Source organism: Trichechus manatus, unplaced genomic scaffold (genome assembly GCF_000243295.1).
Source record: "Trichechus manatus latirostris isolate Lorelei unplaced genomic scaffold, TriManLat1.0 scaffold00236, whole genome shotgun sequence".
Taxonomy (NCBI): domain Eukaryota; kingdom Metazoa; phylum Chordata; class Mammalia; order Sirenia; family Trichechidae; genus Trichechus; species Trichechus manatus.
The window spans coordinates 2,020,324-2,039,366 of NW_004444172.1; the positions used below are offsets into that span (position 1 = coordinate 2,020,324).

The 19,043-nt window shown below is 36.1% G+C and overlaps 1 protein-coding gene across 1 annotated transcript; it reads left to right on the forward strand.

Annotated features, from left to right (window-relative positions):
• Positions 1-1,089: 1,089 nt before the first annotated feature.
• Positions 1,090-8,842, forward strand: LOC101361228 (putative olfactory receptor 5AK3). Its single transcript, XM_012559346.1, has 3 exons — positions 1,090-1,174; positions 2,028-2,155; positions 7,904-8,842. Exons 1-3 carry the CDS (start codon positions 1,090-1,092, stop codon positions 8,840-8,842), a joined length of 1,152 nt encoding a protein of 383 aa, XP_012414800.1.
• Positions 8,843-19,043: the final 10,201 nt, after the last annotated feature.

Sequence of the window (19,043 nt, forward strand, 5' to 3'; positions counted from 1 at the left end):
TACGGCCCCTGGACACCCTTTTAGCTCAGTGGTGAAGTCACTCCCAAAATTCAGTTCATCCAGGGACTGGACAGCTTCATAAAGCAAATTGGGACCAATGAGGCACAGCAGTCCAGGGACAAGGACTAGAAGGCAGGAGGGGACAAGAGAGCTGGTGATAGGGAATCCAAGGTTGAGAAGGGACAGCGTTGACATATCATGGGGTTGTTAACCATTGTCATAGGGCAATATGTGTACTAACGGTTTAATGAGAAACTATTTCTTCTGCAAACCTTCATCTAAGGTATAAAAAAAAGTTATCTATGTAAGATCAAGTTGACAACAGCAACTCAAAAAGTTTGATGGGAAGCTTAGGGGGCAGTGAGTTGAAGATAATGGTGATGGAATAATTTGGAAAAGGATAGTGAGAGTAGCAGCACAACTGGAAGAACGTAATCAATGTCACTGAATTGTACATGTAGAAACTTTTAAAACGGTGTAACTTTGGCTATGTATATTTTCACCAAAAAAAAGGTCCTCCAAGGTTGAGAAGGGAGAGTGTTGACATGTTGTGGGCTAGTTAACCAATGTTATAAAACAATATGTGTACTGACTGTTTAATGAGAAACTATTTGTTCTGTAAATCTTCATCTAAAGTACAATTTAAAAAATTTTTAAAAATACATTAACAGAAATGTTTGTTAATCTATGCTGGGGATAACTACATTTTCACTGTTTTGATCATCATTTTCCCGTACACTTATCCTCCACCATCCTCAGCTAGCCCTCTGCTATAGGGAAAGAAAAGACTTTCCTCCCCATCTACTTTCTACCTGACAGCTGTGAAACCAAAACTTGAATGGAAAAAAAATGCTTTTCTGAACCTGAACCGAAATCAAAAACCATTATTTTTCTCATTCTGCTATTTTTGGTTAAACGATAATTTTTAAGTTGTAAGCAAGACCATTGGACCATTTATGTTGGATTTTCATCCGCCTCCCACATATGCCAAACGCTTCTCTGGCACATGGCTGGAAAAGACACAGTTAATTGCTTCAGCAAACGTCTTCGCACAGCCACAACTATAGGTGCTGACTGCTGTTACGGGAGATGATTCACAAGCCAGTCAGAGTTCGCTATTGCTACTCTGTGTTTGACCTCTCTCGCAGTAACATGAGCCGTCCCTACCGAAGATGTGAGAAACGCTCAGGGATTCAGAATACTCGAAGTCAGAAATCTGAAAGAGCTAGTTAAACTATATCGAGTTCTGAACAGTTTCATGCAAACGGAAATTTGTCAGGTGAGTGTCAACATTTTAAATGTATATTTTTCACATTTTTAAGTGTGATATTTAAATCCAAACAATAGAAAATTGTGTATAATTTTTTATGATTCCTTTCTTGTGTTCAGTCTTTATTTAAATATGCTCTCATACGTTGTTTGTACTTACATGTTTAAATTTGATATTTATCTCAAAAGTCGAAATGGTAGCAGACATCAGCAACTAGTGGAAAGAACATTAATGTTTCAGTTGTGATGTACGATTATTTCACTGAAAACACTTGATGGCATCACTATGACATGAAATTTTTCTTCAAAAGGTGCTGGATAAATGTAAGAGAATGTTGTAAAGTGAGACTTCAAAGGGAAGAAATCGGCAAACCCTGTGAATGTAAAATCGAAGTTATTCCAGCTTTTCTAATATACTGACAATACATGGCTAGAAGCATTTTAATACCTACTGGCTCTAAGTGATTTCCACAAATGTATTTATGCATTCTATTCTCTTTATGCTATCAAAGTCTAAGACTTATTTTTACTGTAGTGTAATATAAAAAAACTAAACCCAAATCTGTTGCCGTCCAGTTGATTCTGACTCAGAGTGACCCTATAGGACAGAGTAGAACTGCCCCATACAGTTTCCAGGGAGCACCTGGTGGATTCGAACTGCCGACCTTTTGGTTAGCAGCCCTAGCTCTTAACCACTACACCACCAGGGTTAGTGACTATAAAATATGCCCTAATGTTAATATTATATCTAATATCAGATGACCCAAAGAAAATCCATGTCGAGAATTTTTCAAGTATGAGAAGGCTGGGGGAAAAAAGCACCTGTAAAATTTGCAACACAGATATTGCTGAATACCATGCAGCAAATTTACAGAGGCACCTCCAGGTATGTGTCAATGATGTCAGCCACAGCAGCGAAAAAGGGGCACCCAGATTTGGAGAAGCCGTCTAACAATAATAATACCTTTCATGGCAAATAACTTTCCAGTTCAAAGGTATGTGCATGAGTTTCCCTCACTTGCTCTTCCAACATCACCAAGGCAGCAATGTCTGCTGTCATTGGCCCAATTCTACATAGAAGAGACTGAGGTTAGGAGTAAGTGGAAGATCAAGGGTTTGAAACCAGGTTTTCAGAATTCAAGGCCCACACAAAGCTGGGACAGACAATCCATAAGCTCATGTAAGTAAACAAGACGCAAAGTCCCTAAAGGAAAGAAACTTTACGAAAAAAAAAAATTCTCCTCAGGGAATCTCAAATCTATACACTCATCTCAACCCCCAGAGTCTGAGATTCTCATTAGAACAGGTCCTAATCCCACAGTCCTCAAAAATAAACCCCCATTTGTGCAAATATAAAAATATCACCTTGGGAACCATCATCCTGCAGCAGATGCAGAAAGGGATAGCTAACATAAATACGATTTCGGAAAAGTAACTCTGGTTGTACTTTTTCTAAACAGACACGAAATGCTGTAGGGTCTGGAAGAAAAATCCAAGTCTTAAAATCTATCAAATACACCAGGCATTTTATCTTTGCCTCTTGACAGCACTTCACCTCCAGAAAACCAAGGTGGAACCAGAGTAGCAGGATCTACTGATGGCGTGAGTTGGAAGTACTTTAATCAATCAGCACTTAAAACAATGCCTTGAACACTGTCGGTAGTCAATAAAGTCTCTTCAGTCTTGTTTACCAGCTAACACTTTGGGAAAGAAAGAAGTCAGGTCTAGATCCAAAGTTTGCTTTAGTTCAGAATATCTGTGAAAGGGGTACAGGAAAAGTCAGTAATGCTTGAATGTAGAAACTGCTGTTAATTAGAGCAACATTGACTTAATTGTATATAAACATGAGTCTCTTTTTCTTCTCACCCGTAGCTTATGCAGCACCATCACCAGGCTTTTGCTCAAGTTTCTTCCTCTGCTTGGAGTTGCCTTCCCTGGCAGTGCCGATCTCCACCTGGTACAATCCCAAATATATCTCTAAAACCAAATGTGAGCCACTTATTTCAGGAAATGTTTATAGATACCTTGACCAGATGAGATCTTTCCCTAAATTAAAATCAAACAACATTTGTAATGTATTCCCTTTAAAGCAATATCAAATACCACCCTTAGGGTCTTAGGTGATAGAAAAAGTTTTTGATCAACTACTAACTTAAAAATTGACGATTTGAACCCTCCCTGTGGTGCTGCAAAAGAAAGGCCTCCATGAAAACTCCCCCAACCTGCTTCCATGAAGATTACAGCCAAGAACACCCTATGGAACACAGTTCTACTCTGTAATACATGGGGTCACCAAGAGTCGAAATCAACTCAGTGAGTTCAAGTTTGGTTTTTTGACATATTCACTCCGATTTTTCTCACACACAATCAAGCTAAATGTCTTCCGAACTGTAAATGTAACTTACCATTATAGATTCTAAGTCTCTGCTCATAAATTTCTACATATGCAATACTCTATTTTTCTTTTGAACTGAATTGACACTTTTTAATTCCATACCCTGTTTCTTTAATGTCTTGTAAAATAATGTGCCTTTGATTTAATAAAATTGCTTTATTTTGTGGAGCTTTGTTGAATTTCAGGACTATTTTCATTGTCCAAGGCACCAGAAGTCATAGATCCAAATGAATGTAGTCCTTCAACATGGACTCCTTGGGGTATGCACATTTGATAAAAACATTTCAGGAACTATTTCAGTGGACTGACTGCCTCCTCACCATTATGAACAGATCGGTCTCATTGGCTCCTTTTGTCTGTTGAAATACTGCAGCTCTAAACACCAAGATGAAGATTTATCATGGAACTTGACTTCTAAATGCAAACAACTTCATCTAGAACTCAGCCAAAAAATGGCGATATGCTTCAGTGCTAGAGTTAAAAGCGGCAGTGTTTCGACATGCTGAGAGATGTTGTTGTTAGTTGCCATCAAGTGCCCCAACAACCCGCTTCCCCCACCAACTTAAGGCAATTCCATGCACAACAGAATGAAACACTGCCTGGTCCTATGCCATCCCCATGATTGATTGCAGATCAGACTGCTGAGAGATAGTCTGTCTATAAACTGTGCTTTAAAGGCAATTTAAGGGATTAAAATACATTTTATAAATATTTAACAGCTACCAAAAGTCATATGGGATATAAAATGAACACTAGTAACTACCAAATAGTTGAGAATGTAAAATATGAATACCCTTGAAGCCTCAGTATTATATCAAACTGTAATTACTCAATTAGCTGTTTTCCCCACATTATGTTTTAAGATTTGGATTGACAAATGTAGCTCTAGTGAATTCATTTTTACTGCTACATGTTGTTCTATTCTTTTAAATGTCGTAATTTATTTAATCATTCATCATTTAGTTTCTTTATAATTTTTCATATTATATAAAATGGCTTGATGTCTATTTTTTAAAATCCAGTTAGACAATCTCTGAATTTTAATGATGAGTTTTGTCCATTTGCATTTATTATCCTTACTGATACATGTGGATTATTTATGCCATCTCATGTGATATCTATTAATCTTGCTTTTTTCTATTTTTCTTTTTGTACTCTTTTCTGCTTCCATTTGGATTGACTGATTTTAAAATTCTGTATTTTCTCTAAACTTAAAAACTAAATATACTTCATTTTTATTCTTCTTGTGGTTATCGAAAACATGCACATCTAAATTAAAGTCTAAAGTAAAGAATTTTAGAACACTTTAAATCTAATGAACTCCTCAATCTTCTATATTACTGTCATCGGCTATTTTCATTTTCTTTACCATCCCCCTTGGTGGCACTTTGGTTAAGAACTCAGCTGCTAACCGAGAGGTTGTAGGTTGGAAACAACCCAGCAACCTCCATGGGAGAAAGACCTGGCAATCTGCTTCTGCAGAGATTCTAAGAAAACCCTATGGGGCAGTTCTCTGTCACATGTGTTGCTATGAGTCAAAAATCAACTTGACGGCACCTAATGACATCAACAAGGAAAATATCATTAGTACGTTTTACTGCCTCTCTTTATTCCAATTTATCCACTTGTTTACCTATTTCTAAACCCACTGTTTTTCCTTGTTTCTCAGACTTTCTTTAGGAATCATATTCCTTTCTTCTGAACAGCAAACTTTAAAAACATCTTCCCTACACACCCATTGTTGGTAAACTCTCTCCATTTATTTTTACATAAAAATGTTTTATCACTTCCTCATGTTTTTCATTAACTTCTTATTTAAAAACTATAAAACCTGTATAGAAATTGAAATTATAAGTATGGTGTATACTTCACTTAGATTTGCCAATTCTTTTTCTTGCCATGTTGCTTGATTACTATAGAAACAGATTTATAGAGGTACTTAGCATACCTCCTATGAAAAAAGAAAATATATTTTATAAGATTTTCACAGCAAAGGAGTTTAATATCGATAAAATAACAGTCTGATATGTGTTCACTATTCAGATTCTCTCACTTTTCCCAACAATACCATCTATAGCTGTTTCCTTTATTTCAGATTCAGGATCCAATCAAAGATTATGTATTTAATTTAGGTGTAACGTTTTTCTAGTCTTTTTTAATCTAGGACAGTTCCCTGTTTTATTTATTTATTTATTTATTGTTAGTTTGTTGTTATCTTTATGAAATTAACATCATTGAAGTGTCTAAGTCTGTTGATTTGTGAATTCCTTATCCTGTGGATTGTTCAGATTGTTTCCTCATGATTAGATTCAAGATAAGCAGTTTTGGCAAGAAAACAACAGAAGTGATGTTGTCACCTTCCTTTGTACAATTGTTTATTTAGGTACAACTACAAGATGTGGTTGTTTTCTCTAAGCACACTCAGGATTTTATTCCACTGTCTTCTGGTTTTTATTACAGCTACTGAGAAGTCTACTTTTCAGACTTCGGTCATTCCTTTCTCTCTGGCTACTTCTATGATCTTCTCTTTGCCTTTGTTTTTCTGCTTTTCTTCACAATGCTATTTCAAGGTGTGGACAATTTTTACTGATTCTGCTTGAGATTCTTCATGTTTTCCTTTTTTTTTTTTTGTCTCTTGGCAGTTGTTGAAAACACTCAACCTAAATATGTTTCCTAAAGCATATCCTCTCTTTCTGAAATGCCAATTTAATGCATTTAGTCCGTATTTCTTAACCTCTCTTCCATAGTTTCCATCTCGTTATCGTTCTATCCTATATTCTGGAGAATTTGTTCATATATGTCTTCCAGCTCACCAATTCTCAGTTGCATCTAATCTATTATTTAACCCATCTATAGTCTTTTGTTTTGATGATTTTTATTTCCTCTAGGAAATCTATTACATTATTATATGAATCTGCTTGGTTATCTTTGATAGTATTTTGTTTCTTGCTCTTACTTTAAATTGTTTAATTTATTGAAATAACATAAATCTAGTTCTTTTATACCAGGTACCTGATAATTCCAGTATCTTAAATCCTATGTTGTTCAGTTCTGCTCTCATTTCTGCTACCTTTGCTAAAGATGACTTCTTTTTTAGTATTTTTAAAATTTTTTGCATTGTAAGATAATTTTTATTGATTCGATCTGTGGGACTTATGAGGAACCTGGATTATTGGTGTATTCTACCACAGGACTTTATTTTGTTTCTGCCAGATAGCCTAAAGTGTTCACAACCCAGAACAATTTTTTGTTAATTTCTCAGCTAGATAATGCAAATATAAACTCCAAATAGATGTGAATTCCTGGTGATACTAACAAATTCTAAGGTGGAATTTTTTTTTTTTTTTTTTTGGTCAAGGCAGAAGCTGTTTTCCATCATGGACTAAGACATTCTTTACTGAAATTGTAACCTTCAAGGGTCCACACTATCTTTTTGATCCATCTACTCTGTGCATATCCAAGACATAATTTTTCATCCCCCACTTAGCACTTTAAATCAAAGGTCAGAGTTTTCTGTGATGGCAGAAGTCTTTGGGGTAGCCCAAGTATCATCATGACCACCACTCTGGTTTGCAGGTTCCCTTTCAATCTTCAGCTAATAGGTATTTCTTTTATTTCCAGCATTTCCAGGGTTTTTACAGTCCAGTTTTACTCACTAACTTCTACACTATACATCCTGGTACATATGTTTCAAGAGATTTCCAAAAATAATTTGTCTACACTGTAGGCACACTTGTTTTTTGTTACATTAGAAAAAATAGTACAAAGATACTCTGAAGTCTTGAAACTCATGTGAACCATGACATATCTTATGTGAAATTGCTCTGTAATGAATGTTACTAATATCAACAGATTTGTCTAGAATTAAATGAAAATTAGCTGAGAAAAACTATTGGTTGTTGAAAATGCTACATAATCATATTTGAATATTGCTTTATGCAAATATAGACATCTATCTAGAATAGCTGAAAAGTGTGTTAATCTTTGTTTTTTAGAACCACATATATTAGAACTCAGTTTTCTCCCATGACAATCTTCTTCATTTTGAAAGTAAATTGATGGCTCAAGTGTAACTGTTTACCTGTTGGTTTCTTATTTTAAAAAAATAGAATAAATACTTGTACAGCAATAAACCCTGCTGTTTGCATGAAAATCCAAGTCAAAAAAGTGACAGTTTTTATTACAATAAGTCACAAAGATGTCCATTCTTTTCTTGGTCCTTCTCTTGGTCCTTTCTAGACTATTGGTAGCCATGATGCAACAAATGGCACTGAAGTAACAGAATTCTTTCTGCTGGGATTTGGTGGCCAACACAAGTTTCGGTATGTCCTCTTCATTGTATTTCTAGTGATCTACGTGACCTCCATGGTGGGTAATATTGGAATGATTCTACTCATCAAAACAGATTCCAGACTTCAAACACCCATGTACTTTTTCCTACAACATCTGGCTTTTGTTGATATCTGTTATACCTCTGCCATTACTCCCAAGATGCTGCAAAACTTCATAGGAGAAGATAAGTCAATATCATTTGTTGGATGTGTAATACAATTATTGGTTTATGCAACATTTGCCACTACTGACTGTTACCTCCTGGCAACTATGGCATTAGACCGGTATGTAGCCATCTGTAATCCACTTCATTATCCCATTGTCATGTCTCGAACAGTCTGCATTCAACTGGTAGCTGGCTCATATGTCATGGGCTCAATAAATGCCTCTGTGCACACAGGATTTACATTTTCATTGTCTTTCTGCAAGCCCAACATCATCAATCACTTTTTATGTGATGTTCCCTCAATTCTCTCCCTTTCTTGCTCCAGTATCAATATCAACATCATGCTACTTCTTGTCTTTGTGGGATTTAACTTGATGTCCACTGTGTTGGTCATCATCTTCTCCTATATATATATCCTGGGTGCCATCCTAAAGATGTCTTCTACCACTGGGAGAAAAAAAGCCTTCTCCACGTGTGCCTCTCACCTGACAGCAGTCACCATTTTCTATGGGACTCTCTCCTACATATACTTACAGCCTCACTCTAATAATTCCAAGGAAAATATGAAAGTGGCTTCCACCTTTTATGGAATTGTAATCCCCATGTTGAACCCACTGATCTACAGCTTGAGAAATAAGGAGGTAAAAGAAGCTCTAAAAGTGATGGGAAAGAAGTTCTAGACTGGACTCAAATTATTAAAATTCAGCACAACAAAGCATCCAGCATAAATGTTTTGCAAAACTTTAATGCTCTGAGATTGAACTGTTATCATCTTAGATCTGTGCTACCTCTTTCAGTATATAAGATCCTAGAATGTAGAAAATATAGTAAGAATATCTCCTGCATCTAATTTTTCCTGTAAGGTAGTTTGAAAAACATATCTCACACTACCCATCAAGAAAGACTTTATCAAGATTATTTGTAATGTTAAGAAGTGTGTATATGTATTACAAAGTATTTGTTTGAAGTATATTTCAAATATGTTCTTAAAGAAAAGAAAAACCCTTAGGTATATAATCAATATTGAAATTTAAGTTCATTATTTTCCATTTATTGTCTACCATTAGCCTCTTCATAAATTTTATTCCAGTTACTGCACAAAACTGAATATGAAATAAATCTATTGCTTTAAAAAGCATCTTATGACTCAGCCTATCCTTTTTACCGAATATTCCCATATTAGGGACACTTCCTAACATTTGAAAACATTTATTTCTGTTATTAGCTGTCCTCTTTATTCTGAATCCACTCTTTCTTATCTAGTGAACGGGAACCCTTGCAAACATTTTCTATTTCTCTCTCCAATATAGACATAGAATGTAGAATGTAGGTGGGGCTAGAAACCTAAAGGATAGCCATTCATTTATAATATGGAATATCAATTGTATCAATCAGACAACTAATTTTAACCTACAGAAACTCAATGGTAAGTCCAAGGGAGACCAAGAGTCCTTTGAATCAGGAAGAAAACAATTGACAGAAAAGCTTTGAAGGTAGGTTGAAGGTAGATACTTTGAAGAGCAGCTGAGGAAACTCCCACTTGAATTCTCAAAATTCCTTGCTACCTTGATAAAAGAACAACTCTCATGTCAAAACAACAAAAAACGTTATAATGAACTGGCCAGAAAATGCAATGTTAAGTAACAACACACAGAGAGAATTGGGCAAGAGAAAAAGACAATTTTTCAAATTCATTATCCCACATAAATTTAAGAAGAGAAAAATTTAGTAGCTTGAGGTGACCTGAAAATTCCCAGATAACACTGTCTTTATAAGGAAAGAACCTCCCACCCAACACCAGGGCAGGGCCAAGTATCTTCATGGACCGAGACCAAGGATCACTGCTGGAGAGTCATTAGCAAAGTAGACAGAGGATGGTCTGATGATCTGGAATGGAATAACTGAGATCCAGTTGAGAGAAAAGTGAGGACTAAGGTAAGGAAGAGAGGAGACAGGAAAGAGGTGGGTGTAGTTACTAAAGAGCAACACAAGGAATTCTGGCTTAGGAACTTTTCAGTATCTTGAATGTGGTGATGTTCAAAAATTGTGTATAACTTAATATGCACACAAATAAATACAAGAAAAACTGAGGAAATCTGAATAAGATCAGTGGATTCCATTAAAATCAATATCCTGGTTGTAATATACTATACTTTTGCAAACTGTTACCATTGGGAATATATTTCTTTTCTATAAAATTTAGTGGCTTAAACAACACAGACTTATCATCTTTCAGTTCTTGAGGTCAGAAGTCCAAAATAAGTCTCACTGGGTGTCATGGGATTGAAATGTGTCCCCCAAAAACGTCTGTCAGCTTGGCTGGGTCATGATTCCCAGTCTTGCGTGAAATGACAACCATTTTATCATCTGATGTAATTTTACTGTGAGTTAGAAATCCTATCTCTATGTTAATCAGATGGGATTAGTGGTAGTTATGCTAATGAGGCAGGACTCAGTCTACAAGATTAGGTTGTGTTTTAATTCAATCTCTTTTGAGATATAAAAGAGAGAAGAGAGCAGAGAGGCATGGACCCTCATGCCATCAAGAAACAAGAGCCAGGAGACTATTGCATCCTTTAGACCCAGGGTCCCTGCGCTGAGAAGCTCCTCAACCGGGGAAGATTGATGAGGAAGACCTTGCCTCAGAGCCGACAGAGAGAGAAAGACCTCCCCTGGCGCTGGCACCCTGAATTCAGACTTCTAGCCTCCTAGAATGTGAAAGAATAAATTTCTCTTTGTTAAAGCTATCCACTTGTGGTATTTTTGTTATACCAGCATGAGACAACTAAAGCACTGGGCTAAACTCAAGGTGTCATCATGGTGTGTTCCTTCCTAGTGGCACTGGGGCAGAATCCATTTCCTTGCCTTTTTCAGATTGTAGAAGTCATCTGCATTGCTGGTTCATAACCCCTTTCTCTGTCTTCACAGCTAACATCATAACATCTTTAAATCTGTCCCTGACTTTTGCTTTTCTGCCTCCCTTTTCTCCTTATAAGGACCCTTGTAATTACACTGGGCCCACTTGGGTAATCTAGGATAATCTACTCCTCTCAAAGTCAGCAGATTAGTAAACTTAACTCCATCTGCAACCTTAATTTCCTTTTGACATGTGACCTAGCATACTCACAGGTTCCAGGGACTAGGATGGACATTGTTAAGGGGGCCATTATTCTGCCTACCACAGAAGGAAACTGGGCAAAACGTGAAAGGGATATTTCTGTATTATTTCTTAAAACAGCATGTGAGAGTACAATTATTTCAATAAAAACATCAATTAAAAATACATTTAACAGAAATGTTTGTTAATCTATGCTATGGGTAACTTCATTTTCACTGTATTGATCATCTTTTCCCATACACATATATCCTCCACCATCCTCAACTAGCCCTCTGCTATAGGAAAAGAAAAGGCTTTCCTCCCCATCTACTTTCTGCCTGACAGCTGTAAAACCAAAATCCTAATTGAAAAAAACATTTTTCTGAATCTAAACTGAAATTGAAAATCATTATTTTTCTCGCTCTGCTATTTTTGGTTCACCAACATTTTTTAAGTTGTAAGCAAGACCATTGGACCATTCATGTCGGATTTTCATCAGGTGCCCACATATGCCAAACGCTTCTCTGGCACATGGCTGGAAAAGACACAGTTTATTGCTTCAGCAAACGACATTGCACAGCCGCAGCTACAGGTGTTACATGAGATGATCCATAGGCCAGTCAGAGTTCGCTATCTCCGCTCTGTGTTTGACCTCTCTCACAGTAACATGAGCCCTCGCTACCGAAGATATGAGCAACTCTCAGGGATTCAGAATGCTCGAAATCAGAAATCTGAAAGAGCTAGTTAAACGATCGATTTCTGAACAGTTTCATGCAAACGGAAATTTATCAGGTGAGTGTAAACATTTTAAATGTACATTATTCACATTTTTAAGTGATATTTAAATCCAAACAATAGAAAATTGTGTATAATTTTTGATGATTCCATTCTTGTATTCAGTCTCTATTTAAATATGCTCTCATACATTGTTTGTACTTATATGTTTAAATTTGATATTTATCTCAAAAGTCCAAATGTTAGCAGACATCAGCAACTAGCAGAAAGAACATTGATGTTTCAGTTGTGATATACCATTATTTTACTGAAAACAATTTGATGGCATCACTATGAAGTGAGATTTTTCTTCAAAAGGTGATAGATAAATGTAAGAGAATGTTGTAAAGTGGGACTTCGAAAGGCAGAAATTGGCAAAGCCTGCAAATATAAAATTGAAGTTATTCCAGTTTTTCTAATATACTGACAATACCTGGCTAGAAGTATTTTAATATGTACTGGCACTAACTGATTTCTACAAATGTATTTATGAATTCTATTCTCTATGTTATCAAAGGCCAAGACTTGTTTTTACTGTAGTGTAATATTAAAAAAAAAAAAAAACTGCTGCCATTTATTTGATTCTGAATCATAGCTACCCTAATGTTAATATTATTTCTTATCCCTTGAATTCTACTATGTGAACCAGAGAAAATCCATGTCAAGAATTTTTCAAGTATGAAAAGATTGAAAAAAAAGCACATGCAAAATCTGCAACTCAGATATGATTGGATACCATGCAGCGAATTTAGAGAAGCGATACCAGACGGGTGAATACAATGCAGTGCAAAGCAAGAAGACGAAGAAGATTGAAGGAAGTGTCAGAAGTGTTCTGAATAAGGAACAAAAAACATTTGGATAAGTTTGCCATTCCCAAATGCCTTAAGGTGAAATTAGATGAACAATTGTCGATGCATATGCTCAATTAATTACTGTTCATGGTAGTTCATTTGAGTTAATTGACTATTCAAGATCCTGTAAAATCTTAACTCCAATTATTTCTTCAATTGGTCAAAATTTTTCAATCAATTCAGAAAATATTAGTGAACTGATACCTCACTTGTCCTTACAACTTAGTGCCAAAATTAGTAGTAATCTAGAAAAATTAATATTCTCTTTGAAAGTAGATGTTGCCAGTAGATTGAGTCTGTCAGTTCTAGGAATTCATGCTCAGTTCCCACAAGACAGTAAGATACATCTATTGACACTGGCAATGAAAGAATTAAAAGAAAGGCACAGAGGTCTGTACATAAGAAACACTCCGTACCAAAATTTAGAGAAGTACTACATTGATTTACCACAAATTTATTCTGTAACCATGGATAATAGTTCTAATATGATTAAATTTGTTGATTTGCTCAGAAGTGATAATGGAATCGAATGGCAAATGTCAGGACAAGATGATACTTTTGATGACTCTGACTTAGTGCATTCTGACTCGCAGACGTTAACCATCACAGAGTGTGGTGTAAGCAATAAGGTTTATAGGAAAAAAATTGACCAGTATAAAGTGCACTGCACACACTTCAATTAGTTATTAAAGGTGCAATAAAGGATGCTGAACTGGAAGAATTTTTAAGAGAATGTCATTAGCTCGTTCTAATACTTTATATTGGGACAAATTTGTCTGTCTACCAAATTTTCTGAAACTAAGGAAACCTTAGATTTCTCAACAAGGTGGAACAGTATATACACCGTGTTAGAAACCTTACTAAGATGCAAAATTCTCTGCGATGTGTTAGCTGAGAATAATATGAAATATTACTTTTCTAATGACAAATGGGCATATGTCAGATTAATTTTGGAAACTATAAAACTTTTAAAGAAAGTTATGGTAAGATTGCAAAATGAACAATTAACCATGAGTGATGTTTTTGGTATGTGGGTGGAAACTAAGTTAACATTAAGAACTCTTAATAATACCTTTGGAAACACATTGAGAAATTTAACGTCAGGGAAAAAGTTATCATTGAAAATGATGGCGTAGTACCAGTGGTTTATCTAGATCTTCATTATCACTTTCTAATTAGTTCTCAACTTAAGGTGAAGGATGTAGGACGTTTAAAAAGCATTTGGGAAATGATAAAAAATCTAAAAAGGAGCAATACAGAAAGCGTAACAAGGGAAAGCAATACAGGATACACTTTCATTTCAAATAATGATGTCAATGAGATGGAATCATTTCTCAAAATGAAAGAATAAAAGCTAAAGTGAGATTAAACGACTGTACTGTTAATATCAACTCTATATTAATAAGCTTTGATAGTGTACAAAGAGTTGAGAGAAAAAAAAATTCTTGAATTTTGGGAACAAAACCATTCTCAGTATCCCAGCTATATGAAATTGCAATGGTAGTTTTGGGTGCACCAGCTGTTAGGTCAGTGTTGAGAGAGCTTTCTCAGGTTTGAAATTCATCTTGCAAGAAAGCAGGGATAGCTTAAATGAAAAAATGTTACAGGACATTCTTTTAGTTAAGTGTAATTATGGTTTATTGCAATGATGTTTTCTAAATGAACCGTATAATTGTGTATGAATTAAATCTATATTTGTAATAAAATGTTATGGCAATTCTTCAGCTTAGAACTGGGGTGAATATTAAAGTATTAAATATTCTATTGTGCTTTGCCTTTATGTATTGATGTATTAGGTATAATAGAACACTTTGTATTTCTAGTATTTCATGAACAAATTCATATCAATTTTACATGGCTATTAATCATCAGTAATGAAATGTTGCCTTCACCCAAATTAACTTGGTGTTCAGTGTACTTTATAATATCAAATTGAAAATTTCCTACTAAAGTTTTCTATAAAAAAGTATTTCAAATCAATTTAATATTTATACAATATCTTAGGAGTGTTTTTATCACAACACTATTTTTAAAACAACTCAGTGTTGCAGTGAAGTCTAGTATATTTTTTAAAATAGAATTTTTTAGAAACGCAATGTATTTTACATCGTGTTTTTCTATCGAGGTTTCGAGACAGTGATTAAAATTTAAAATTTAACATCATTGTCACTTTAGATTTAATTATTGATGAATGTGTAGAAATAAATGGTTTAGTATAGCTACTTTCAATACCAATTACAAAACCTTGGGATGAACAAAATTTGAGTTAATATAAAAACGCAATATTATTTGCAATATAGGAAACAATTTGGTAGCCATATATCATCAAAAAAATTGTTCCAGATTATCCATTTGCAGAATATAAATTTAAGATCAGAGAGTAAAAAATAAGTTCAAAACAGTTCAATCGTTGCTGTAAAGTGAAATCAGAACAGAACGGAATTGTCATAATTTTGGAGAACCAGAACAGAAAAAATTATGATTCGAAGCCCTGCAGGAAACTCACACATTTTTTGGATTAATCAGTTGTACATTTTATGATTTTTATGCAGTAACTGACTAATGAGATTAAGAAACATGTCCTCAGATTATTGCCAAAGATATTGGTGCTAGCAGGCAAAAGGTAATGACTTCCTATCACCACAGTAAAAGAAGAGGTGGATTGGTGGGGAGTAAACATGACAGATTCTCAACGACGTCCTAGGTGTGATAGAAGAGAGTGAAAAGGCACCACTTTCCAAGACTTAACATTACACCAAGATTGTATTCCTCATCATGCTGTTGTCATTAGATGTCATCTAGTCAGTTCCAACTCATAGCAACCCCATGTACAACAGAACAAAACACTGCCCAGTCCTGAACCGTCTTCACAATTGTTGCTATGTTGGAGCCCATTGTTGCATCCACTGTGTCAATCTGTCTCATTGAGCGTCTTCTTCTTTTTCACTGATCCTCTACTTTACCAAGCATGATGTCCAGCTCAAAGGACTGTCCAAAGCACATGAGATAAAGTCTCACCATCCTCACTTTCAAGGAGCACTCTGGTTGTGCTTCTTCCAACACAGACTTGTTTGTTCTTCTAGCAGTCCATGCTATATACAATATTCTTCACAAACACCGTAATTCAAAGACATCAGTTCTTCTTTGGTCTTCCTTATTCATTGTCCAGATTTTGCATACACTCACCGGTCTGAGGGGGGTGGTACACGGTGAACAATGCTGATCACCACTAAAATGTTCAGTATAGATTTTCATTCTAGTAGAGTCAGCATTTGGTCAATGGAAGTGCAATAAGAATGGTGCCTTGCCCTTCGTAGATATACAGGCAACAAATTCAAATGTATTGAGCACATCAGTAAATAATATTAAACAAGTGAATGAAAGATACAAACCTTAAACCCATGAAACATGAAATATGAAGTCGCAAAGAGGCTCAGTAACTTTCCCATGTTCACTTAGTTAATAACTACTGGACTCAGGATTTGAACCCAGTCAGAATGACTCCAAGAGTTCATGCTTTAAACACCTGTGCCATACATCAACTTGTCTGTCCTCCTAAAAAAAAAATCAAGGAAGCAGCCATTTAATAATTCATGATAGCCACTGGGACATCACCAAATACGAGTGGAAGGAGACAAAAAGCTGAATTTAGGGCAATGTTTTGGTATTTAGCTAGACTCCCTACCAGGGCATCTACTGCCTGGAGGAGAGAGTATTTCAATCCTATAGAATCACTTAGCAATTGAGTTCAAGCAAGATCCACAGAGAGCTCTCTGAACCAATGGTCTGGAATTCAGCGTAAAGCCTGTGGACCTCTTTCTGCCAATGGCCACCACAGAGTTAATAAAGTGAGGCATGGAGTTAACCAAGATAGAAAGGCATGTAAGTGACTTTGGGACAGAGCTTCAGTTGTGAGTCGGGGCTGTGTCAGGCCCCAGATACTCCTCAGAGTATGTGCCAGTGATGACAGCCACAGCAGTAAAATTATAACAATGGTAATACCTTTCCTGGGAAATCCCTTCCCAGTTCAAAAGTATGTGCATGTGTTTCTCTCACTTGCTCTTTCAACACCACTGAAGCAGCCATGTCTGCTGGCATCATCGCAATTTTACATAGAAGGAGATTGAGGTTTAGAGTAAGTGGAAGATTAAGGATTCAAAACTAAGGTTTCAGAATCCAAGGTCCTCCCCATGCAGGGACAGATGGTCCCTAAGCTCATGTAAGTCAACAAGACGCAGAGTCCCTAAAGGAAAGAAACTTAAAAAAAAAAAAAAAAAAAAAAGGTCTCAGCTGGGAATCTCAACTCTACGCGTTCAACTCAACCTCCTGAGTCTGAGATTCTCATGAGAACAGGTCGTAATCCCACAGCCCTCAAAAATAAACCCCCATTTGTACAAATATAAAAATATCACTTTGGGGGCCATCAGCCTGCAGCAGATGTAGAAAGGGGTATTCTAACATAAATACGATTTGAGAAAAGTAACTCCTCTTGTGTTTTTTCTGAGCAGAAAAAATGCTGTAGTGCCTGGAAGAAAAATCCAAGTCTTGACATCAGAGAAATACACTAGGCATTTTATCTTTGCCTCTTTGCTGCACTTCACCTCCAGAAAACCAAAGTGGAACCAGAGTAGCAGGATCTGCTTGCTGAGGGGGTGAGTTGGGAGTACCTTGGCCATTCAGCAATTAAAACAATACCTTGAACATTGTCCATAGTTAATAAAAGTCTTTTTTGTCTTGTTTACCAGCTAACTCTTTGGGAAAGAAGGAAGTCACGTGTAGATCCAAAGTTTGCTTCAGTTAAGAATTTCTCTGAAAGGGGTGCAGGAAAAGTCAGTAATGCTTGAACGTAGAAACTGCTGCTAATTAGAGTAGAGCTGACTTAATTGTACATAAATATGAGTTTCTTTTGCTTCTCACTCTTAGCTTATGGGCCATCATCACCATGCTTTTGCTCAAGTTACTTCTTCTGTTTGGGGTTGCCTTCCCTAGAAGTGCAGATCTCCTCCTGGTACAATCCCGAACATATTTCTAATAACAAATGTGAAGTCACTTAATTCAGGAAGGGTTTATAAATGCCCTAACCAGATGAGATCTCTCCCTAAATTAAAATCAAACAGCATTTGATATACATTACCCTTTGGACAATACCAAATACCACCCTTAGGGTGGTGGGTGACACAAAGGTATTTCCTCAACTACAACCTTAAAAGTTGGCCTCGAACCCAGTCAGTGGTGCTGCAAAAGAAAAGCCTCCAGGAAAACCCTGGCAATCTGATTCCATAAACATTATAGCCAAGAAAACCCTATGGACTGCAGTTCGACTCTGTAACACATGGGGTCCCCATGAGTCAGAATCATCTCAGTGGCTACGGGTTTGGGGCTTTTTTTTTTTTTTTTTGGTTTTTTTTTTTTTTGGTTTTTGACATACTAACCCTGACTTTTAGCACAGACAACCAGCCTAAATGTCTTGAGGATGTAACTTACCATTATAGACCCTAAGTCTCTGCATATAAATTTCAACATATGCAATGGTCAATTTTTCTTTTGAACTTGAATTGACACTCCTTAATCCCATACCCTATTTCCCTAACGACTTGTAAAACAGGTGTGGATTTAATTTAATAAAACTTCTTTATTTTGTTAAAGTTTGTTGAATTTGGGGACCATTTTCATTGTCTAAGGCACCAGAACTCATAGAGTCAAATGAATGTAGTCCTTCAATGAGGACTCCTTGAGGTATGCACATTGGTTTCATTGTTGCTGATAGAAACGTTTCAGGACTATTTCAGTGGACTGACTGCTTCCTCACCCTTACGAACAACTCAATCTCATTGGCTCCTTTTGTCTATTGAAATGCTGCAGCTCTAAACACCAAGAAATGAATACGAATCTTGAATTTTAAGATGAAGATTTATCATGGAACTTGACTTCTAAATGCAAACTATTTCATCTAGAACTCAGCCAAACAATGGCAATATGTTTCAGTGCTAGAGTTAAAAGCGGCAGTGTTTCGACATGCTGAGAGATGTCGTTGTTAGTTGCCATCAAGTGCCCCAACAACCTCCTTCCCCCACCAACTTAAGGCAATTCCATGCACAACAGAATGAAACACTGCCTGGTCCTATGCCATCCCCATGATTGATTGCAGATCAGACTGCT